The sequence below is a fragment of the Xenopus tropicalis genome, chromosome 6 (genome assembly GCF_000004195.4).
Source record: "Xenopus tropicalis strain Nigerian chromosome 6, UCB_Xtro_10.0, whole genome shotgun sequence".
Lineage (NCBI taxonomy): Eukaryota > Metazoa > Chordata > Amphibia > Anura > Pipidae > Xenopus > Xenopus tropicalis.
The window spans coordinates 127,707,863-127,732,985 of NC_030682.2; the positions used below are offsets into that span (position 1 = coordinate 127,707,863).

General features: G+C 42.0%; 2 protein-coding genes across 3 annotated transcripts; one reads left to right on the forward strand and one right to left on the reverse strand.

The window, feature by feature from the left end:
* Positions 1–771: 771 nt before the first annotated feature.
* On the reverse strand, positions 772–12,803 carry rbm12b.3 (RNA binding motif protein 12B gene 3). The gene is made up of 2 exons (XM_002934414.5): positions 12,672–12,803; positions 772–3,125 (listed from the first exon to the last, which is right to left on the reverse strand). The coding sequence occupies exon 2, from the start codon at positions 3,097–3,099 to the stop codon at positions 1,120–1,122; it is 1,980 nt and encodes a 659-aa protein (XP_002934460.2). The 5' UTR covers positions 3,100–3,125; positions 12,672–12,803; the 3' UTR covers positions 772–1,119.
* A 3,817-nt stretch (positions 12,804–16,620) lies between these two features.
* On the forward strand, positions 16,621–21,476 carry rbm12b.2 (RNA binding motif protein 12B gene 2). Of its 2 annotated transcripts, none has more exons than XM_012964844.3 (2): positions 16,621–16,805; positions 18,895–21,476. In XM_012964844.3, the coding sequence occupies exons 1-2, from the start codon at positions 16,670–16,672 to the stop codon at positions 20,844–20,846; spliced, it is 2,088 nt and encodes a 695-aa protein (XP_012820298.2). In that variant the 5' UTR covers positions 16,621–16,669; the 3' UTR covers positions 20,847–21,476.
* Positions 21,477–25,123: the final 3,647 nt, after the last annotated feature.

The window sequence follows — 25,123 nt, forward strand, 5'->3', positions numbered from 1 at the left end:
TATAAGTAGTCTCATACAAAAAATAAAGCTTTTGTAGCAGTGACAAATATTCAAAAATGTAGTTTTAGGCTGAGAATACTTATAAATTGTACCATACAAATCTACTATTCAATGGTAGTTCTGAGTTGAATTCAAATTTGATCAAAATCCTGTAAGGGCTAAAATTTCAGAAGCAAATCTTATCAACTCTGAGGTGAAGTAAACTAACATAACACCTGGAATCATCAAGGATACCACGCAAACTCTGAGAACAACCTGCTTTTCTTATTAGCTAATAGTAAGAAACTAGACTTCTAAATAAAAATTGTCAACTCAAATGAAATTCCAGGATAATTAACATCCAGTTAAAACCTCCAAAAATATATTCCACTTCTAGAGTTGCTGTACTGTGACTTGTTGCTGCAGGCTTTTCTTCTAAATTTACCCCTTTTCTTCTCTCTGCCTCTCACAATGGGGATGTTCGCCATACGATACAGCCTTCAAAACAAATAAGCCCCCTCCAGACACTAAACAAACGCCTTTGGCTGGGAAGGACCGGCTTGCTTCTCACACAAGGTCAAATAGGAATACTGTACAGGATTCTCTAAGCATTCCAGGGTGACAGTTTGTCAGCGTTTGCACCATAAATGCTGACCCGCTATCTTCTTGCTTACCGCTGAAATAAAAAAACTGAGAAGAAAAAATATACTTGCCTTAAAATTGTTAACTTAATAGTGAGCAGGAAAATATTCCACTGAGGATTTCATATCCATATAATTTCTACAACGCTGGTTGTGTAAATCAAATGTTTTAATCCCCAACTTTTATCAGTGCACAATAAGATGTCAAGAAACATAATGACTCGGAAGTCATTAATCCAAATATTGTAACAATTTCCAATTTTTGGAAACGGTGACAAAATAAATCTGAACTGTTGCCACTAAACGTAATGGAGACAAACTAAGGAATTAAACATAAAAATTGCTTAATGGACCTTGTGCCTTCATGCAAGAAAGAACAAAACTAGACTGTAAGCTATAAACACAATACAAAAAAATGCAGACCCTATCACTAATTGGGACAGCCATATAATGGTTAAATTTTACAGTTTCTTCATAAATGTCCCATTGCAGGTTTGCATTAGCTCCTTATAATGCTCATATGAACTTTACGTGGTCCTATAGGCCTTTCATTTAGTTCATTAACAGCAGCTGCGGCTTCATCATAGTTTTCCATATGCACTATAGCTGTTCCTTTGCAGTTGTAATCCATTTCTACAGAATCAGGAACCACATTATAGCCATAAAAGAAATCTAAAATTTCTTCAATAGTAGCAGTATATGGAACATTTTTCAAGCGTATCGACGCTCCACCTGACCTTGGTCGATTTATTGGCCCAGATTTATAGTCTTCAACGTTCTGGTTTCCCATATGAAACCTCCCATAAGGTTCATCTTGATTCATGTCATATGGGCTTCTCAACCTTTCCGGAGAGCGCCTTATGCTTCCAGAACCATGTCCAAAGTCATCGTCCCTATAAGGTCGGGGTTGGTCATATGAACGGTGTCCATAATCAGATACCTCAAATCCTTGTTCAGCAGGTTCTAGATATTCATCTCTATAACTAGTTGATCGTTTAGGTTCTCTCTCATTGTGATCCTCAGGGAAGGCTCCAAGTTCTTTCATTTGTTCTTCTGAGATGCGTCTTAGTAACACTTCTGTTCCCAAGAACTTCTGCTGATTCAAGCCCTCAGCAAGGATAGCCTGGTGCTCCGACGGAAAAGTAACTAGTGCTTCACCAAGACCAACGCCTCTACTATCATACAGCAAAAAAATATCTTGTTCATCCACTGGAAACCCAGCAAAGAATTTTTGAACCTCACTTTTACTAACATTAAAAGGAAAGTTTCTCAAATACATATATCTTTTGAGGTTTGAACGGTCTCTGAATTTCTTTTTTGGAGAAGGGTCTTCTGAGGTGTTCCTTTCTAGTTGTTGTCTCTCCGAGGATTCAATTAACTCCAACATATCCTTTCTGGCAATGGGGTATACCCAAACTTCACGGCCATTTAAAAGGCCTTTGTGTAAGCCAAGACATTTCTGATAAAACTTTTCATTTTTGATCAGAACAAATCCTTCTCTTGTCTGGACACCATTTCTGTCTAATAAGAGTTTGATCTGTGTATCTGGAATATCTGGATCACCAAAAAACAATTTAATATCTGTCTTCTGCACAGAATATGACATGTTTAAGAGGTGTAAGTAGAACTGCTGATTATGGGGCGAGCGTGACCTTGTTCTGTGTATCTTTGGAGATCTGGACCTTGAATGATTTTTTGAAGGAAATCTGGGTGACCACTGTCTATTTTTACGAACAGACTCATTTCTTTCATCAGTTGGGCCACCAGCTTCAATCCACTTTTGTTCATTGCACAACTTTACACAAATGTATCTATGACCAATATATTCATTATCACGTGAAAGAGCTGCCTGTGCATCCTGAACACTGCCAAATTTAACATAGGCATTTCCATCTCTAACTCCATTTTGACGAACAGAAAAGTGCAAATCTACCACATTGAAACCATGAAAAAATTCTTTAACATCAAGTTCACTCGCTGTGTATGGAAGCCCATATAAAAATACATATCCATAACCATTATCTTTTAATGGCCATATGTCTTTCTTCCCTTGATATTTTGGCCTTGGCATGTTTTCTTCTGTGTACTTTGCACCACTGCTATCAAAACCAGCTTCTACATTACTTTTATTGGCCATGTTCTTCTGATATATACCTTTCTTCATGACATTTAGCAGTTTTGAAATATCAGGTGTTGGCCCCAAGTCTTTGTTTCCTTTCCTATTCATCTCAAGGGTATGTTGCATTTCTGCCTTACTACTGAGAAAAAGCTCAATTCGTGATTTCTTTATGAAGCCTCCTGAGCGACTCATAGCCCGTCGAGCATCTTCATCTGTAGCAAATATAATAAAGGCCTCCCCAATCTTTCCACCAGTAATATGAACTCCTCCATCAGGAATATGCAATCCAGAAAAGAAATGACGGATATCAGTTGAGCCAGCAACAACAGGAAGCCCCTGTAAGCGGATGACTACTGCCATTCTTAGGATGTGGCAGGATTTGTCACCTGCAAATAAAAGTACACAACAGGAATTTTTGATTATAATACCTTAACATAGCTAATCATTTAGAACTATTTCTTTAAATGTTCAAGGATAAACATTGTGCTATTCAAAATAATGAAGCCAAAATCTTATTAAAAACCATATAATAATTGAGCAAACTGCTAAAATTTACTTAAATACACCTATGATCTAAATACTTGCTTTAATGAAGTAGCGCATTTACCATAGAAAATCTTTAAAAACTAGACCCCACTAGACACCATGCATATGTAATCTACCACAACCTAGGAAAGAACACAATGAAAAAACATTTAACCTGAGATTTCATTTGGCAGCTTACCTCTATATATTGCATTAACTGCAAAGTATTAATGGACATGTATGAAAATAACCAAAAATTATAATTTGCTGTACACAAGTAGGTCTGAAATCAGGGTGAAATCAATTTCCCCCAAGAAAAATCAGAAAGCCAAAAAATAAGGCAAGCAAATTAAACTGGTAATAGGGACAATCAAAGGAACCTGCAACATTTGTTCTTGTTAAGAATAAATTCTAAAAACAGGATTAGAAAGTTATCCGGTGCTTTATTTCCATTCAATCTGAGCACTTCATGGGACTGCATTGCAAATGCCTCTTTAAAGAGCCACACCATCAACAAATTGTTCACACCACTTAAAATAAAAGGAAGACAAAGATTTTTCCCATGTACAAGTGTACAATGGGTGTCAAGTGAGACAGTATGGTGCTATCCATGTACTCTGTAATGACAGGCAGAACAAGACAAAGACAAGTTTTCAGCACATTAAAGTCAGCCATACATGCACCGATATTATTGTGCGAAACCTCGTTTCGCACAATATTCGGTGTGTGTATTGCGGCTCGAAGAGGCGGAGACATTGCGAAGGCTGCGGATATTGGTCAACTCGTTGATCCGCCGCCATTGAAGGCGTCCAAGAAAAATCTACGTTCAGGGCTGAATCACCAGGTGGAGGTAGAATTTCTATGTTTATTTCTATTGTTTCTACTTTCATATTTGACTGTTCAGCTATGAACGTCTGTGGAGGATGAGAACGATCTGTTGTACGACCAATGGTCGCACTAAAGATTGTAATTGCTACGTGTATGGCCACCTTAAGCCTCCAATGTTTCCAAATTTTACAAGGACTGTCAGCTTAATAAGTGTCTACTTTTGCCTCAGTGTGTAATATTCTGAAGTACAGTACTGGAAAATAAAACTTAGACACATACGTTTCAAATGAATTCCTCCATGCAAGCATTTTTATAGCAAACAGAAGTCCAATCTCACGTTATGGCAGGGGTGTTTTCAGAGCCACTGTCCAAACAAGCACAATTACCCTTCATGGGCGATGTATGGCACATGGGTTGGATTCTGCAGTCTCATTGACCCATGTCTCACACATTTTGTGAAAGTCACTCACACATGGCAAACAGAGAAATGCACCTGGTACTACATAGTTAACATTGTACTTGTTAACATTTACAAACTATGGTTGATTTAACAACTGAAAATATAAGAAAAGCTTAGCTGAGAGAACAAATAGGGGGCCGCAGTTATAAACCTATATAAGGGTGCTGGCAGGTGACAAGATTTGTCACCTGCTGTAAATCTGCACTACCGGCTGCAACAATTCTCCTGAAAATTCTACAGAATATGCTGGCATTTTATAATATGAGCTGATCATAAAGATTCATTTTATAAATGTCTAACATAATCCAACTTTTTAACATACCCCAGAGACATTTAAAATGATGTAAAAAAAGCCTGGCTAATAGCCCCATGGCAACAGACACATAATGCCTATGGCACATAGGACCTTTCATCCACTGCTGCCCTAAAGCAGAGAACAGCGGCCAACAAATACCGTAGAATGAAAAGTGCTTACATTTTACTATTTTGCCAGTCCGTGTAGCCATTGCTCTGCTGAGCATGTTGTCAAGCAAACCGAGTTAATAAGACAGTGCGTTTTTAATGATGAGTTGGTGGTACTGCAGGTACTGTAATATTGAATATGGAAAATCTTATACATATTGCTAAGTAAATTCAGACTTCTTAGATACAAGTCAAGGGCCCCAAAGCTAGTGCACCCTATGGAAGAAACCATCTGTATATCTTGACCAGCAGGCAAATATAGTCTGAGGCTCTTCATCATATTTGCCAATAAACCAACAGCATCTTTTAATTTGTTCCAAATTGTAAATGAGCTCCCTTAGTCAAATCCAAACCTGCCCGCTTTAGAGTTAATTCAATTCTGAGATCTCAGCACCTGGAAAACCAAAGACTTTTCAGATTACATTACAAATTTGAAAACAACCTAGTCCACATTTAAGTTCCTCCTCCTTTGGTTATGAGTGGCAGCTGGTAGTTTAAGCATTGGCGTTTCATATTAAAAATACAAACCCAACATGCGGCGATGTAAGCTAGGGAGCTCAAATAAAATAGGCCACTTGATATGCAGTCCCAGGATGTCTCCAACCTCAAGTTCTTAATAAAATGTATAGGCATCCATACATGTTGGAAAGACCACAACAAACATTACAGTAAGCAGTAGCAAAATGTTCAAACAACTTTTCATTTTCTTTGTTCCAAGACAGACCAACTGTAAGAGAAGTGCCTACTTCAGAATATCACCCAATTAAAATACTTTTCTGGTTAATTATATTTCATTTAAGACTGACATCAAACATTAAGCAGCCAATGGCGCAGTCCCAGAATCATGCTTGCCGTGTAGTAAGCAAGCCCAAGGATATGAGCTTCTACTTAAAGGAACAGTAACACCAAAAAATGAAAGTGTATAAAAGTAATTACAATATAATGTACTGTTGCCCTGCACTGGTACAACTGGTGTGTTTGCCTCAGAAAGACTACTATAGTTTATATAAGTAAGCTGCTGTGTAGCCATGGGGGCAGCCATTCAAAGGAGAAAAGGCACAGGTTACTCAGCAGATAACAGATAAACACCCATTATATGGGGCTTATCTACTACTTATCTGCTATGTAACCTGTGCCTTTTCTCCTTTTTTCCAGCTTGAATGGCTGCCCCCATGGTTACACAGCAGCTTATTTATATAGTAGCTTTTCTATAGCAAAAACACCAGTTTTTTGCAGAGCAACAGCACGTTATATTTTAATTACTTTAAAACACTTTCTTTTTTTATGTTACTGTTCCTTTAACAGCCAAGGAAACTGAGTGGTTTCAATCTCAGCCTCTGAAAAAAAAAAAAAAACGTTTTTTTAGCATTGCCCAAACACCAGCAAAGCGAGGCGTCACATTTGCTGCAGTTGAAGTGCCATCAGATTTTACTTGACAGTTAACTTTCGTCACTGTCAGATTTTTACAATACTCTATATAGGGAAGAGAGACTAGGTGAAGTATGGACAAACTGAGTGCAGTAGTTTATTTGGCATCAGGTATGTTCTAATACAGGGGTGGGCAGACTTTTTGCGGTCACGATCGACCGGAAGAATGCGGAAGTGCGGCGTGAATGCGTACGTATGCGATGCAGTGTACGTACGCATTCACACAGCACTTCTGCATCCCCGGCTTGATCGCGGTCCACCAGAAATCCACGGGGGATCGACTGGTGGACCATGATGGATGTATTGGCTGCCGTGTTCTAATACAATAAAATCTAAATAAGAATAAGAAATAGAAAATGTACAATGTTCTGAACTGCAAAAATAAAGTGACAAGACTTTAGCAGAGCAGGCAGAAATGTTTTTTCTTTTTATGAAGGAAAGGTTTCTTGATTTTTCATAAAATAAAATATTATGTTGATTAGTTATGGCTTCTGAAAACAAGAAAGGCTGTTTACCATTGCCCTTGCTCAGTTTAGCTGCCCATACAAGGCAAGATGCACTTGTTTGGTGACCTCACCACACGTCATTCTCTGCCTGATTTGGCCACCCACACCGAGCATTTTCCCAAAATAGCTTTAAATAGAGAAATACAATTGTCCTCCCAAAGTACGAGGCATGTCAACAAAGTCATGCAAGCAATCTGCAATTCTCACAATACATCTTTTATCCTTAGAGCATGGTTTCCACAGATGATAATATAAATCCGTTTTGGAGACAGACTTTACTCATATCAGTATATTTAGTTAAGAAAACTAAAAGGCCCTGTAAATTAAAGTACCCAATTGCATTTAGAGGATTTGTGAAGATGTGTTGCAAAACAGTAAAGGTGGCCATACACGGGCTGATTTCAGCTGCCGATTCAGCCGCCTATCTGCCAGTCTATAGGCAAGAACGACAGGCCTCCGCAACCGAGATCTAGCCTGAAATTGGCCAAATCTCAAGTGCGCAGGTGTGATTTTTCTGTCAGATCGGAGGCTGCATTGCCTTGTTCATGCAGTCCCTGAGCCAACGGCACCTAGGCCTACCATTTTAACTCAACTGTTTGGCCGTAGAGCCAAACAAATTAGCTGATATTGCCCACCTATAGGTGGGCATATCGGAAGAAGATCTGCTCGCTTGGCAACCTCACCAAACGAGCAGTTCTTAAAGTGTATGGCTGCCTTAAAAGGCCAAAGTGATGACCAAAAAAAGGACTGGCAAAGCATATACTGGAGGACAGACAAAGGTAACAAGCTGCCTGACCACACAAAGGCAGCAAAAGGAATTTTTTTTTTAATTTTGCAATTATACACAAAAAAAAAAACAAACATTTGCCATGTCACAAACCAACACAACTGCAATCAACTACTTAACAGGCAAAAAATAAACACTATAGAAAGGAACACCATACAGGTGAACCTAACAGACTCCTAATGAGTGCACCATTCCCTCCCCCATCTGAAAGGTAAATTTGCGCCCAGGAAACAATAATATGTAACTTTTATTTGTGGATTGATTAAAATTCCATTGACCACTCTTTTGAGATCAAAAAGGTTAAACACGTAGGGTGAAATATGCAGCTCATAGCTTTAGGGGATAATGAGGAGTATTCACGGAGATATGATAAGCGTTTGTTCAGAGTTCAATACACTGCAGTAAAGAGACACGAGCTTAACCTGAATATAAAGAGTAAATGTTACGAACGTATCCTTATTCTTTAGCAACAAATTTATCTATTACATGGGACATTCCTGTGGAAGGTGCTACCTTATTCTTTCTTTTTTTAAAAAATGAACTATCAATTATCAGGAAAGCAATGGGAAGTCAAGTCCATTCTGATGCATTTTCTCAGTGGAAGCTTAAAACTTTCTTACATAAGCCCATCTGAATACGCTCATGTCAAAGGAGGAGGGGGGATATTCTTTTAAAAGAACAGTAATACCAAAACATGAAATGTATCAAAGTAGTTAAAGTATAATATACTGTTGCCCTGGGGTGGTAAAAGTTATGGGTTTACTTTAGAAACTATTATAGTTTAAGGGTAAGAACCCACGGAGAGAGTTATCACCCGCAATAGATTGCTGCTATGTGGACGAATAACCGCTCCAAAAAGGCCTTCCATCTGCAACAATAGAAGACGCCGGTGGAAAGCCCTTCGCATCACTTCGGTAATACGAAGTCGCGTGAAGTTTCCTCCTGCAGGAGACTTCGGAAAACGAAGCAATGCGAAGGTCTTGCTAATGACGACTTCTGCTGTTGCTGGTGGAAAGCCTTTTCGGAGCAGTAACTCACTTTGTGGGTTCTTACCCTAAGAAAAACACTAGAGTGTAGCCATTGGCAGGGCCGCCATCAGAAATCACGGGGCCCCTCACAACAAAATTTTCTGGGCCCCCCCACTCCCCCAATGGCCCCTCCCCCAGTGACCCCTCCCATCAATACAAACAACACACAGACATTGGTAGCCAGGGCCCCCCTAAAACATTTGTGGCCAGGGGTTATATTTTGCATTGGTGCCAGAGTAGGTGCCCCTTAAAACATTGGTGGTCCTCCCCCAAATACTATGGCCCGCTACCGCTGCTTCCTCCTGCTCCCCCCGCATCCTTTAGCTCCCCTGCCAGTATCCTCCTGCTTCCTCCAGGGCCCCCCAAGCATCCTCCATCTCCCCCCAGCATACTGCTGCTTTCTCCTGGGCCCCCCCCAAAGCATCCTCCAGCTCCCCCCCATCCATCCTTCAGCTCCCCCCAGCATCCTCTAGGGCCCCACTATAAAGTACTGTCCCCTGGTACTGTCCCCTGGTACTGCCCCTCTATAAAGTACTGTCCCCTGGTACTGTCCCACTATAAAGTACTGTCCCCTGGTACTGCCCCACTATAAAGTACTGTCCCCTGGTACTGTCCCACTATAAAGTACTGCCCCTGGTACTGCCCCAATATAAAGTACTGTCCCCTGGTACTGCCCCAATATAAAGTACTGCCCCCTGGTACTGCCCCGCTATAAAGTACTGTCCCCTGGTACTGCCCCAGCACCCACTACTGCCCCAGTACCACTGGATTATAGAAGCCTGGCCCAGTCACTATGTTCCTCCAGCTCCCCCCAGCATCCTCTAGGGCCCCCAAGCATCCTCCAGGGCCCCTGAAGGGGCCCCTTCAGCTCCCCCCAAGCTTCGTCCACTTCCTCTCCCCTGCGCCGGCAGTTCCTCTCTCCTGCTCCCCGCTTCATCTGCGCTTATATAAGGTTGCGCCCCGTATGTGTGACGTCACTACGCACGGGGCGCAACCTTATATAAGCGCTGATGTAGCGGGGAGAACCAGGCCATAACGGAGAACGCCGGCAGAGATAGGGCCCAGAATTGACTAAAGGGGGCCCGAGCTAGGAAAACTCTAGCACGGCCGGGCCCCCTTTAAAGTTAGAAACGTCCGGGCCCGGGACGACTGTACCCCCTGTGCCCCCCTGATGGCGGCCCTGGCCATTGGGCAGCCATTCAAGCTGGAAAAAAGGAGTAAAGGCACAGGTTACATAGATAAAACACCATTGTAGTCTACAGAGCTTATCTGTTATCTGCTATCTGCTATGTAACCTGTGCCTTTTCTCCAATTTTCAAATAAAGTTTTATGGTCATCACATCTGCACAAAAAAATACACATGGGATGAAATTGCACATTAAAGGCCCACCCAAGAAACATATAACATTCCACATACATACTAAAAAGTGCAAAAACATGTGCATCTACAGAGCAAAGATAATTAATGTGCCAAAGAATCAGACCAACTTTTTCTAGTCTCTGCTGTCTAACAAACCAGCATTTCCCATTTTCATTTCTAGCAGTTTTACAATTCTCTTTTTGCTTTATTAACAAGTACTTTGCTGAAACTGTAATCAATACTCCAAAGCCAATGTGCATTACTGTGCATAAATACCATACCAAAAAAATCCAGCTTGAATGGCTGCCCCTATGGCTACACAGAGGGGTATTTATACAAACTATAGTAGGGTTTCTGTAGCAAACACCCCAGCTGTACCAGTGCAGGAATGGCTGCCCCCGGGGCTACACAGCAGGGTATATATATATATATATATATATATATATATATATATATATATATAAACTATAGTAGGGTTTCTGTAGCAAACACCCCAGCTGTACTAGTGCAGGAATGGCTGCCCCCGGGGCTACACAGCAGGGTATATATATATATATATATATATATATATATATATATATAAACTATAGTAGGGTTTCTGTAGCAAACACCCCAGCTGTACTAGTGCAGGAATGGCTGCCCCCGGGGCTACACAGCGGGGTATTTATATAAACTATAGTAGGGTTTCTGTAGCAAACACCCCAGCTGTACCAGTGCAGGAATGGCTGCCCCCAGGGCTACACAGCGGGGTATTTATATAAACTATAGTAGGGTTTCTGTAGCAAACACCCCAGCTGTACCAGTGCAGGAATGGCTGCCCCCGGGGCTACACAGCAGGGTATATATATATATATATATATATATATATATATATATATATATATATAAACTATAGTAGGGTTTCTGTAGCAAACACCCCAGCTGTACTAGTGCAGGAATGGCTGCCCCCGGGGCTACACAGCGGGGTATTTATATAAACTATAGTAGGGTTTCTGTAGCAAACACCCCAGCTGTACCAGTGCAGGAATGGCTGCCCCCAGGGCTACACAGCGGGGTATTTATATAAACTATAGTAGGGTTTCTGTAGCAAACACCCCAGCTGTACCAGTGCAGGAATGGCTGCCCCCAGGGCTACACAGCGGGGTATTTATATAAACTATAGTAGGGTTTCTGTAGCAAACACCCCAGCTGTACCAGTGCAGGAATGGCTGCCCCCAGGGCTACACAGCGGGGTATTTATATAAACTATAGTAGGGTTTCTGTAGCAAACACCCCAGCTGTACCAGTGCAGGAATGGCTGCCCCCAGGGCTACACAGCGGGGTATTTATATAAACTATAGTAGGGTTTCTGTAGCAAACACCCCAGCTGTACCAGTGCAGGAATGGCTGCCCCCGGGGCTACACAGCAGGGTATTTCTATAAACTATAGTAGGGTTTCTGTAGCAAACACCCCAGCTGTACCAGTGCAGGAATGGCTGCCCCCGGGGCTACACAGCAGGGTATTTCTATAAACTATAGTAGGGTTTCTGTAGCAAACACCCCAGCTGTACCAGTGCAGGAATGGCTGCCCCCGGGGCTACACAGCGGGGTATTTATATAAACTATAGTAGGGTTTCTGTAGCAAACACCCCAGCTGTACCAGTGCAGGAATGGCTGCCCCCGGGGCTACACAGCGGGGTATTTATATAAACTATAGTAGGGTTTCTGTAGCAAACACCCCAGCTGTACCAGTGCAGGAATGGCTGCCCCCGGGGCTACACAGCAGGGTATTTATATAAACTATAGTAGGGTTTCTGTAGCAAACACCCCAGCTGTACCAGTGCAGGAATGGCTGCCCCCGGGGCTACACAGCGGGGTATTTATATAAACTATAGTAGGGTTTCTGAACACACACACTAGTGTTACCAGAGCAGATTACTACAAAACTGAACAGTTAGGACCCTGGCAGAAACCCAAGGAGAGGTTAATGTAGAAGACATTATGATGTTATTGTGGAAATGTATGCAGCATAGTTTGCCTGTTTCCAGCACCTGGCAGGCATAGGCTAAAGCTAAAGACTGTGCATAAAATGCATAACTCAATGCAGTAAAACAGGTTTTTGAATAAGTGCCTGACACTAGTGGGACACTTTGTGCATAAAACAAAGCAAGAAATAATAAATAGCATACTGTGCAATAGGTGTGTGTGTGTGTGTGTGTAATAGTCGGACTGTAATTCCAATGCAATGTGCAGTTCAGATTGAGTTTATTGATGGCTTCCCTGCCCCCCTCCCCGGACACACGGTACCGCCAGGGCTGAATAAGGAAACCACACAACCCGCCTCCCACACCATTTCCCCACTGGCTGCTCCATTAAACCCAAGTAAAGCCCCACAGCACATTGCTCTTAACCAGCTGCGTCCCACACACTGCACCCATAACAGCGTCACATCCCCCCACCCACAATGCCCAGCAATCCCTCACTGCACAGAAGGACACTGGGGTCTCCCGAACTGTATTCCAGGAGCCCCCCTGCCCCACACGCGTAGAAAGCACTATGATATCATTACCAAGAGAGAACAATTCCGCGTTTCCCGCTGTAGGTGAGCGCTGCGACCCCCGGGAACACTCCGTGCCTAATGGCGCCGCTCCTTCCAGTTGGGAGGGAATAGTGCGCAGGCGCAAGATGCGTGCGCATTGCGCGTAGGTTACTGAACAGTGGCGCCAAATCCTGTATTAAGGGGGCAGTAGGCCCTATGTTCAGCTTTCTTACCCCAGCGAAATGAACGTTTTCTGAAAATACTGTCAGTTCTTTTAATTTATCTTATTTTTATAAGCAGTATTGTATGAATTTCACATGAACTGTTTTCACAATAATTAGCCGCAGTAAGTCAGCCAGAGATATTGCATACCTCCCAACATTAAGAAAACAGAAAGAGGGACAAAAATAAATTCCCCGCCCATTTTTGCAACTACACCCCTAAATACCACTCCCATTTGACTAAATTTGCCAGGTTATTTAACTTTTGAACACATTTCTGGGGGTTTTGGGGTCCTGTTTTATGTGTTATTACAGTTTTGCTGAAAAAGGTGAAATTGCCCATAAAGCTGTGAGTCTCAGTTTCCTGTTTAGCTTATTAGTTACAATTGTATCTCAGTGCAGGGGGGGCTTTTTACCTTTCTGGGCTCTCTGTCAAAAGCTACTTGAAAACGAGAAACAATGTATCTAAAGGTCCCCACACATGGGCCAATTCTAGCTGCCGATAGACCGATTTAGCAGCTAATCAGCCTGTGTATGGGTACTACAGATGGGCCCAGGGCCGGATTTGTAATCCTGCCGCCCCCGTCCGTCGCCCTCCGAGCATGCGCACGGTCGGCACACCCCCCATGCGCATGCGCGAACGTGCGAGTAGCACCATGCGCATGCGCGAACGTGCGATCGGCACCGCCCCCTCCCCAAAGTGCATGCGGGGTGTAAACATTCGCATATGGAGCAGTGGGGGAGAGGTCCCCACTGCTCCATATGGATGAAAAAGCTTATGATTGTGGTGCGGCGGGGTGGCATGCCGCCCCTAAATTTGTGCCGCCCTAGGCCCGGGCCTTTGTGGCCTCACCACAAATCCGGGCCTGGATGGGCCTGCCCCACCGATATCTGGCCTGAAATCGTCCAGATCTCGATCGGGCAGGTTAGAAAATCTATTCAGATCGGACCGACTTTTCCTATACCAATTCAATCGTTTGGCCCCAGGGCCAAACAATCAAATTATCCTGGATTCTCCCGATATCGCCCACCCGTAGGTCTGCCCGTGTATGGGGACCTTAAGTGCAGGTGATGCTTGTTAAGATTTCTGGGCTCTCTGCCAAAAGCTACATTTAATTAAATTTGTATCTTTTTTAGCTTCAGTGCAGGAGATTAAAGGGAAATGAGGGACTTTTCAGTAAGAATCTGGGACTGTGGGTTGAGCTGTCAAAAGAGGGACTTTCCCCGCGAAAATCAGGACAGTTGGGAGGTATGATTATTGCTCTCTGTATAAACAACACCTTACTTGAAACTCCAGGCTGGTGCTCCTGTAAGTAAAACCGCACCAGCCTGGGGTTGCTGCGAGCCAGTGTCTCCTCTTCATTTTTCTGTCTTCGCGCGCTTGCACATGCACAGTAGAGTGAAAATCTGAACTTTAACAAAAAAGTCAGCTTTTTCACTCTACTGTGTATGCATCGGCCCCAGGATTCAGAAGAAAGAAGGAAGAGGAAACATTTGCTGCAGCTACCCGAGGCTGGTGCAGTTTTCTCCTAACAGGAGCACCAGCCGGGGGTAAAAATGATTAAAGTCACTGGGGGGGTGCCTAACATTTGGCCCCCCCCTATGATTTTTACTTTTCTTTCTCCTTTAAGTGGCGATCTCTGGGGTAATAGTTCATTCATTATTAATAGTATTGTTTGCTGCTACGGGTAAAAGGCATATAGCCCACCACACAGTATTACAGGCCTAATTGTGTCAAGTAGAATGGAAAAATATCACTGGACTTAATTACTGACTGTTCTAGGTGTAATAGCCATTAACCTGTTTCCACCTGGTAGGGTGAAGCAATCCATGAGCAAACACACTAGACCAAAAATGATCTAATGGACTGCTGCACCTTTATTCCCTATGCCACATGGGGTTTCGTGACTTGTCAGAGAAGCCCATGTCAGGTTCTATGGTGGGCTACATGCTGCGCCATATTTACCATACAGACACTCAAGGGCCCATGCTTGCTGGATACTTCCTGTCTGGGGGTACCTGAACCTCTATCATCAAATGTGCAGGACACCAAGTCCTTCTGCTAGTGGGCAGAGAGTTTGGGCTTCAGCCCTGCCCTATGGAGCACTGTTCCCTCTAAGCAGTGTGCATGTGCGCGTGCACACCTATTTTGAGACCAGCGCACAATAAACTTGTGCATACAAATTTTGTGAAAAAACACATAATTCTGTACTGTACACACTAGTTTTTAGTTTTTTTAAAGTGTGCACATGGTTTTAAAAGGTGATCACAAAAGAGATTTTTTGCACACACAGCCAATAAGAACTTGGAGGGAATGTTAACCCCGGTTCCAGGTGCCCCAGTCTGACAGTGACCATATTAACCCTCTCCATTTAAAACCACTAAAATGCCCAAGTATATCTCAATCATGCCTGGATTGGCAATCTGTGGATTCTGTCAAATGCCAGAGGGGCTCCTGTAACCTGCCAGTCATTAAATAGTGCAGTGCTGTCCAACTGGTGGCCCGCAGCCCCCCTTTGTGTGGCCCCCCACCTGTCTGGCTGCTGTGACAACTTACCTTTGTGTAAGATTTAAATGGTATCAGTACTGAGATTAACTGGCCCCTGCATTGTTCACACCTCAGATTCAGGCTGTAAACCCCTGTATTGTTTAATCATGTAATCTCTTGTACTGTTCACACCTTTTAGTCCCTGCATTGTTCACACCTAAGACTGTAATATTGTTCATCTGTTCACACTTCAGACTGTAGGAGCAGTGCCAGCATTGTGTCACTGTTTGTACTGCCTACCCTATGCTGCCTGTGAGAGGTGAACCTGGCAGGTGTTTGTTCTAGGAGTTTGTTAGCATTTGGAAATAGCCATTATATGGTCCCTAAGGTGTGTAATTATATGCTGGGGGTTGCTGTGCTATCCACAAGGGAGGAGGAGGAGGTATATGGATTTATGGGTATGTCTTAATAAGACATTATATCATTTTTTCACATATGAATGAAGGGTGATATACCTACAGAGAGCACCAACCATTTGGGGTTTTGTTGCGCTACCACCATTAATGTGGGTATGGTCTTAAAAGCTCTTGTGATAACATGGGTGTGGTTTGAAGTGTGTGCAGTTTAAAGGAAAAGTAACACTAAATTTTTTTAAGTAAAAAAAGCTATTCTACCCTGCACCAATAACTGCCCTATCCTGCAAACCACTTAGTATTTTAAATGCTTTAACAGAAAATACCTGCTAAAACTTGGCTTCCTGTCAATTGAACTACAGCCATAAGGCAAAGGAAGGAGCAGCCTTCTTTCTGTATACGAAGGAGTCATGGAGGTTGAACTCATGCAGCTTTGCAATCGCCCAGTTTTATTGCCCTTTTTATTACACTTTTCTTTATACTTACTCTGGGGTATATTTATTAACATTCGAGACAAACATCACCGGTGATTTTGCCTATAGCAACCAATCAAAATTTAGAAAACAAAAAAGCAAACAGATGACTGGCTGCTGTGGGCAACATCACTAGTGTTTGTTTGCGCCCAATGTTAATAAATACATCATGTACACTCTAAATTACAGCTTCACGCAAAAGCAAACAAGCACTCAATTAAAAATAGGTAGTATTTAAATATAGCGAAGAATGCTAGTAAAAAACATAACAGCACGAACGTGTAATTGTGTTGTGGTCGCCTAGTAACACAGGCAGCTCAGCAGCATTAGCCATTCCCACTGACCACGACTACGATCCCAGCTGCGCAGAGCATATAGGGGGAGTGCGGTGATTACGCAGGCCTCGCAGCGCCAGGGACAGGCGAGTCTGCGCATGCGCTCTTCTTTAGCCCGGTTGAAGCTGGTGTCGCCGCCATTACGGGCAGGGAGGAAGCGAGCGGACGTTGGTGGGCTGAGCGCCCTTTATCCGCAGTTTGGGTGGCTAATACCGGGCCTGGAAGCGCTAATTGGCAAGTATATTTCTTGGAAATGTTACAAGCTCAGTTGGTGGCCGGCGTACTGGGGGTTTAAGTGGGAAAGAATAGGCATGAGCCTGTGCATGGGGCTGTATTAATTACTTTTTGTTCTTACACGCAAAGTCAGCTTTCTGACGACTTCCTGCAATTCCCAGGGACATTTGATCCCTAACACTAGCCCAGGCTGGTTAAAGTGCAAGGAGACCAAGTGTCTGGCAGCTGTAGGTTCCCCATGTATGTGCTGCACCCTGGCCTTCTGCACCCTGGCCTTCTGCACCCTGGCCTTCTGCACCCTGGCCTTCTGCACCCTGGCCTTCTGCACCCTGCACCCTGGCTATCTGCACAACCTACAGCAGCCAGCTGGGACCCTCACACCTTCTTAGCAGCACCTTCCTCTATGGCTGGGAATAAAGGTTTTATGAAGCCGTGTCACACTTGCCAAAGGTTGCACCAAGCTATTATCAGAGTGCCTGAAGCAGTGCATGATGTCTGAGTTTCTAGCAGCACGTGTGTGTGTGTGTATATATATATATATATAGTGCTTGAGAGAGGGTCAGCACTCACAGGACTTATACAAACAAATTATTTTATTAAAGAGGAGACTGTCTCCTCTTTAATAAAATAATTTGTTTGTATAAGTCCTGTGAGTGCTGACCCTCTCTCAAGCACCTTCAACATTATTTGGACCTGCACCTAGGTAACAGCAACTTATCTATATGTGAGTGCCGGCATTTACTTGGATGTTTATATATATATATATATATATATAATTTCCACTCTAGATTTTGTATTCCAGTGTTATTTATAAGGAAGACACAGAAGCAATAGGACAACAGTTTATATTTGCCATAAATAAAAAATGGAACTCATCCTACACAAAACATGTGGCCTGATGTCAGGTAATGGGCCCCTACAGTAGTCTTCATTGTTTCATACAGAATCGTATAGGCAATTTATCTTTTGTAATGCAATGCTCATATTTATTCGACCGTTTAAAGGAAAAGTAATGCCCCTTTTAAAAAGAAGGCACCTGCACTTGCCAACCAGGGTACTTTGGATAAAGGAAAACTCACCAGCACTCCCTGGCTCCTCCAAAATACGGTTCGCCTGGTGCACAGTATCACGAAGGATCGGCACCCTCCAGTCCATGTTTAGATACAAAGATGCTGGCACAACAAGGCAATTACAAGCAGGGAGAACCCTGCACGTTTATTTAGTGCAACACAGTAACGTTTCGGGGTAAACCCCTTCATCAGACAAATTGCCTTGTTGTGCCAGCATCTTTGTATCTCAACCAGCTGGGCACTGCAAGGTATTTCAGTGTGCATATGCCTGGGGGCAATCACAGCAGTGTGCAAAGATGACCCTCAGAGCTGTCAACTCAGAGGAAGGGAGTTGCAAGAGTCTGGTGGAACAGTTGGGAAGGGGCGCTTGGCCTGAATAAATACAACAATGCAAAAGTGGCAATATATGTTTCTAGACCCTTGTACAGTGTCCATCGGTTTGGCCTGGAGAAACTGTGGGGAATGGCATTCCCAGTTATCAGGTTTCCAGGTGATACCGTGTTTGCACTATACATTTCACATCTTTTGTAAACTTAAAAGCATGTCTAAAATCAAAATCAGTCGCATCCTAACATGCATCATAGTTATTCTTCCAAACAATAAAATGCACAATGAAAAATATATTGTAGGATAGTGTTCCCCAACCAGTGGCTTGAAAGCAACATGTTGCTCACCAACCCCTTGGCTGTTGTTCCCAGTGGCCTCAAAGCAGTTGCAAGTTTTGGTTGCGTAAAAACCAAGTATAATGCCAAAAAGAGCCTTCTGTAGGCTGCCAGTCCACATAGGGGCTATTAGGTAGCCAATTATAGCTCTTATTGGCACATCTGGGGACCCTTTTCATGCTTGTGTTGCTCCCAAACGCTTTTTCCATTTAAATGTGGCTCACGGGTATAAAAGGTTGGGGATCCCTGCTGTAGAAGGTAACACCATGAGCAGCAAACAAAATACAGAGATGCTTCTGCTCATAAGAGATAACCGTAAATGGAACTAATTCTGAATTTTTTTTTTCTCCCCTGCAGGTGGAAAGTTCTTTTCTGGTCCCAAAATGTCGGTTGTCATAAAATTACAGGGACTCTCCATAGAAGCAAACTCTATTGATATTCGGCAATTTTTTAGTAATCTGGATATTCCTAAGGGGTATATTTATATCACTGGAGGAAAATATGGTGAAGCTTTTATTATATTTTCATCCTATGAAGACGCCAGGCGTGCCATTAGTTATTCAGGCCGACCTTTAAAAAACTCCTCCGTTCATCTTTCGATCAGTAGTCAAGCTGAAATGCAGCGTGCTCTTGAAGAAATAAATAGTAGGTTTAGTTCTGTAAATTCTGCTTCTGGCAATGGAACACCGTCATATAAGGAAACAAGTTATTTCAGAAAGCCAGACACTTTATATGTTTATGTACATGGAATGCCCTTGAACACCACAAAGGTTGAAATAAAATCATTTTTTGTCGGACTGACAGTGGAGGATGCCATTTTCCTAAAATATCCTTCGGGTCTTAGGAACGGCAACGCGATTGTTAAATTTACCACAAGCGGAGATGCTCATGAAGCAGTAAAGCGCAGCGGACAGCAAATGGGTTCCACCCCTGTATCACTCATGCTCTCAGATGAAGCAGAGTGGATTAAAGTTGGAGGTGTTCGTGCACGTAAAAGGGAGCTCTCTCCAGAAGTTTCTTTTGATGATCGAAAGAAAAGTGTTCCCCACTCCAGACATGAACTTATAAAGACCAGAGCTCGATCGCCTTATGAGGAGCGTTTCGTTCATCTTATAAACCTGCCGTATGATGTAAGCAAAAGAGATATCAAGGTTCATTTTGGCAATCTTGCCATGAAAGATTCACAGATTACTTTCCTGTGTGACTGGTCTGGTAAAAGAACAAGGGAAGGGTTTGTGAAGTTTACAAGTATAAATCAGTATCGCGATGCTTGTGCACAGCACAGAAAAGAGTTTTGCAGTCGATTAGTGGATGTGTTACCTATTTCTGAAAGGGACATGATGGATTTAATTGCACGTACAGGAAAAAAACCAAGGGAGCGCTCTTTGCGAAAAGATTCACCCAAAAAGTGTTCACAAGAGTCAAATTTGGGCAAAGGGAAATGTATATATTTAAGAAATTTTGCCTCAAATGTTACTAAACCTGACATTCAGAATTTTTTCTCTGGGTTCTCTTTAAAAGAAGAGGATATATTTTTGTTGTATGATAATAATGGGATTGGCCTTGGGGAAGCATTGGTGGTATTCTCAACTGAAAAAGAAGCTGAGAGTACTAAAAAACTTCACTGCAAGAAGTTTCAGGGAACAGAAATCCTGCTAAGTTGTATTAATGAGCAACAGATGAAAGCATTTGGCGTGAATACAAGTGCAAGGCAATCTGAAGCCAAAATTCAAGAGCAGGCACCAGAATATAAAGCAAGAGCTCCAGCAAGAGAAACACATCTACCAGTCACAGAAGTAGGGGCTTCAGTCAATATGAAGTGCGAACATTTAGACTTACCAGTTAAATTACAATCCTCTAAGTTACCTGTTGCTTATGAAACTCTTCAGTCACTAGACTTACCATTTACTTTAGGTTCCACAGACTTTCCCAAGAATGAGGATTTTGCTGAAAATGCACTCCACAGAGCAGTGGACACACCTTCTATTGCTAAGGATGTCCCTTTCATTCAAATACAAGTTAACAGTGGAAGTGTTCCTGATAGTCCGGTTAAAGATGTTATTCCTAATAACAATGGAAACCAGAATGGAGTAGGAGTCGTTTTGGTCAAGCACTTGCCACGTACATTTACAGTTAGCGAGGCTCTAGACTTTTTCCATGGATACAAAGTGAGCTCAGTGAATCTAGCACAAATCGGAAATGGCGTTGCCAGAGTTCGGTTCCAAACTCACAAGGAAGCTGTAGATGCAGTGAAAGATTTAAATAACAAACCAGTAGGTCATCACAAAGTATTTCTGGCCTTAGTTTAATGACTTTCAATGAACATTTATTCTTCAAGGAGAATCTTGAGAGCACTGGTTCAAGGGCGTTGTCTTTGGGATGTGACTGAATCTTGTAATGAAGTCTTATGCTTTTGTATATAATACTTTCAGTTCTATGCTGTGCACAAATATTTATAAGTAAACAAATACCAGTTATATATTCTTCATTCTTTCTTTGACATCAGGCTATGCAATTAGCCAGTCCCAAAATGCCATATATATGCCACCAAAAGTTATCTGGCTCTGTGGTGGCACATTTAGTTACAATAGCGGTAATTATCAGAAGTGTATTTGCAAAACTCAATAAAACAGAAATGAAAGTGTAATTGCTTGTGATTTAACAACCTAGCGATCAAGCTAAAATGTGTAAATAACACAATTGTATTATGCTGATTAACAAACCACTCATACAAGTCAGCTAGTCTAGTGACTTTAGAACTGTCACTATTAGATACTGTATATCATGGCATGGATGAATGAAAACTTTCATATATGTATTTGAAAGAATACTGTCATGATTCTTATGGTGTAGTTTCTTTTTATATATTACATTATGTGCATCTAAAAAAAAAAAACATGCTACCATTTAAACTAATAAATGTTTTCAAGTTTTAATAATGGTGTGTGTGTGGGCAGCCATTGTAGTTCATTATGCATAATCCCATGTTTGCACAAACAGCCAGCTCAGCACCAGGCAAGTGCTTTCAGGTGCTATTAATTGTTATCTTCAGGTCCTATATGACCAGGCCTGGACTGCCAACCTGTGGATTCTCCCTATTTATACCTAACACTAGATGGTATTTAGGGGCAGGTAACCTGCTCTTAGGAAGGGTTATGGGGTGTCTGGAATCATTACCTTTTACTGTATTTGGGAAGTCCGTATCCTCTGCAAAGTGTCACTGTACCATTATTTACAAGCTAATTTAGAAAGTCTGAAGTTAATGGCATATGGGGCAGTTTTATAACCATGCATTTTAGCTGGCAGCGAAAAGCCTGAGACCATCCGTTCAATCTCCTATTCATATAAACTGAAACCATATAATAATCACCTGTTCTAGCAGTGTTAGGCAGTTTACATTATGGCTGGTTTACACCAGGTCTTTGTACACGGGGGGTGGGTCAGTGGCAACGCTCAAAGCAGTAAAGAGTGAATGAAGCTCATCAGAACTCAAGACTCAAGTTTGAAAGTAAGAAAATGGCTTGCCTCAAAATAAAATTTAAGGAAAAAATCTTTTTGCACTTGGATGAATCTCAGCACAAGATGGTGCTTAATAACTAATGTGCTTGGCAACAATGTTTCTCATTACAGTATCGCTTTAACAAAATTTTGTGTGCAAATTCATTTAAAAATCCAATTTCTAAGCAGTATGGGCCTGTTGTTTGGCTGGCTAAGCAGGCAGTAAGGCATATTTACATGCAAAATTAGGCAGAAAAGTAAAGTTCTGTGGCAAGTAAGCTACATTCATATTTTACATACGTTTTACTCCATAAACCTCATTGTGCATTTTTAAGGTAGACATGTTTATGCCCCCCAATGCCACAACACCCGTCTGTACTGACATGCAGTTGGTTTCAGACTCATATCCATATGTGCAGTATCCATATGACAGGTGAATGTCTGACAGTTGGAACTGGTATGTTGCAACACAATTAGTGCATGCCCAGAAAAATTGTACAGGACAGCAGCCAATCTTCCAATAAAAAGAATTCTTTATTTGCTCATCTTAATGTGTGTCCAGAACAACACAAAGTCTATGCACAGATTTTTCTATGTGCTCTAAAGTGATGCAGTGATTCTTTGATTGTGGACACACTAAATTTGCTTTTATTTTGCAATCGTTACTGTTTTGCTTTGCTTTCAACAAGGAACAGGATCCCTCTTTTTCTCTCTCTACCCTGTAAAGAATTTGCCACTCACCTGAAAGGTAGCCCCCTCAATACCTTTTGGCTCGCAATGCTGAAGTGAGCCAGGGCAGACCACCACTACATGGGAGTTTAACCTGTTATTATTAGTATCATAATTACAGTCTCTGAAAGGGAAGGCCAATTAGCAGAGAGTTACAGTTGTCCAGGCGAGCTATAATAAAAGAGTGAATATGAATTTTGGCAGCTTCATGGGGGATTAATGGTCGTATTTTAGAAATATTTCTTAGGTGAAAGTGACACATGATTTGATAAGTGACTGGATATGTTTGGACCCCTTTTCCTCACTGTGCTCACACTTTACTTGGTTGGGGTTCACCTTCATCTCAAATGAGCATCCTGCTTGAGTATGGCAGAACGTCATGACAATTTCACCCTTAACAAGAAGTCCCCAGAGAGAATTCATCTTTCAGAGAGTTTGCAGTTACCAAAAAGCAAAAAAGACACACAAGCATAATATCTTATTGGCAATATTAAAGTTGGCTGTGACTACAGGTTACATACAAACATTTGCTACACCCTATACCAAGCTTAGTGCATGCCTTGTTTCAGCAAGCCTCTTCAAGGACTGAACTCCCACAATTTCTCACATTACCCCTGCCCCATGGTTCTCTGGGCAGTTTGTGTGTATGTGACTCTCTTTGTAACTCTTTTAGTATGTTGTAGAATGTCCTATTCCTAGCAACTTTGCAATTAGTCTTCATTGTTTATTTTGTTTTTATTTGCTTTCCCCTACTGCATCTTTCCAGCTTTCAAATGGGGGTCACTGACCATGGCAGCCAAAAAACAATTGCTCTGTGAGCTTACAATTTTATTGTTATTGTTACCTCTCTATCTCCCCCTACTATTAATATTCAATTCTCTCATTTATCCCACTTTCTGGTTGCTAAGGTAAACAAGACCCTAGCAATCAAATAGCTGCTGAAATTCCAAACTGGAAAACTGCTGATTAAGAGTGAAATAACTACAAAAAAAACAGAAAAAATATGAAATAAAAACCAACTGCATGGTCTCACAACACCAATGTCTATGTCATACTAAAATGTAATTTAAAGGGAAACTATACCTCCAGAATGATTAGTTAACCAACAGATAGTTTATATTATAAGTGACCTATTAAAGAATCGCTTCAAACTGAAATATATATATCAGTAAATATTGCCCTTTAACATCCTTTCCCTTGATCCCTCAGAGATCACATGACCAGAAATAATGCAGCTCGAACTGTAACAGGAAGTAGTGTCGAAGCAAAAGACAGAACTCTGTCCATTAATTGGCTGATGGGTCCTAGCATGTATGTGTGCCCTTGGCTTGTTTGAGTGCACTGTGAATTCTATGGTCCCGGGGGGGTGGAGCCTTAATTCTTATAATGGCAATTTTCTATTTAGGATTTCCCAATAGCACATACTACTAAAAAGGTATATTTCTATGAAAATGGTTTATTTAGATCAGGGGTCCCCAACCTGTCTTACTCGTGAGCCACAGTCCAATATAAAAGACTTGGACAGCAACAAAAGCACCATAAAAGTTAATGGAGGTGCCAAATAAGGGCTAAGATTGGCTATTAAGGGCCTCTATCTACACTATCCGCTTATAGGGGGCTTTATTTGGTAGTAAATCTTGATTTATTCAACTAAAACTTGCCCCAAGTCAGGAATTCAAATATAACTCCCTGGTTTGGGGGCACTGAGAGCAACATCCAAGGGGTTGGGGAGCAACATGTTGCCCCTGAGCCACTGGTTGGGGATCACTGATTTAGATGAAGCAGGGTTTGACATATGAGCTTGTTTATGCAATATATTTTTATAGAGACCTGCATTGTTTGGGGGTATAGTTTTTCGTTAAAGGTGAACTACCCCTTTAAACCCAGCAGAATATGTTGTTGTTGTATAAAAAAAGGATGATAAAACCTTTAGTGTTTTAAGCTGCTGACCTGCCCTGTTCAGGATATTTTAGAAGATACATGAGGTGGAGAAACACAAAAAGCCAAGGGAGAGACAAAACACAGGGCTACTGTCAACCGAAAGTGCTACTAAAGCCCTATGCCTTATAACAGGGCTGTCCAGCTGGAGGCCAATGGGACAGATGTCACCTTCCAAAGGATTTTCATATGGCTCCCAGTCTGCTCAAGGGCTCTACAGTCTTCTTTGTATGGTATAATTTTAATATGAATATGTGAACAGATAATTAGCCCACTACAAACAAAAAGCTGTACTGCCTTAGAATAAACAAAATGAGCAACATATAAACCTGGGCTTTTAGTGCTCCTTTAATCTGTTATTTAATGTAAGTAGAAGGTACATGGGGGTGTGGGAGAACAAAAAAAAAAAAATCCAGAATAC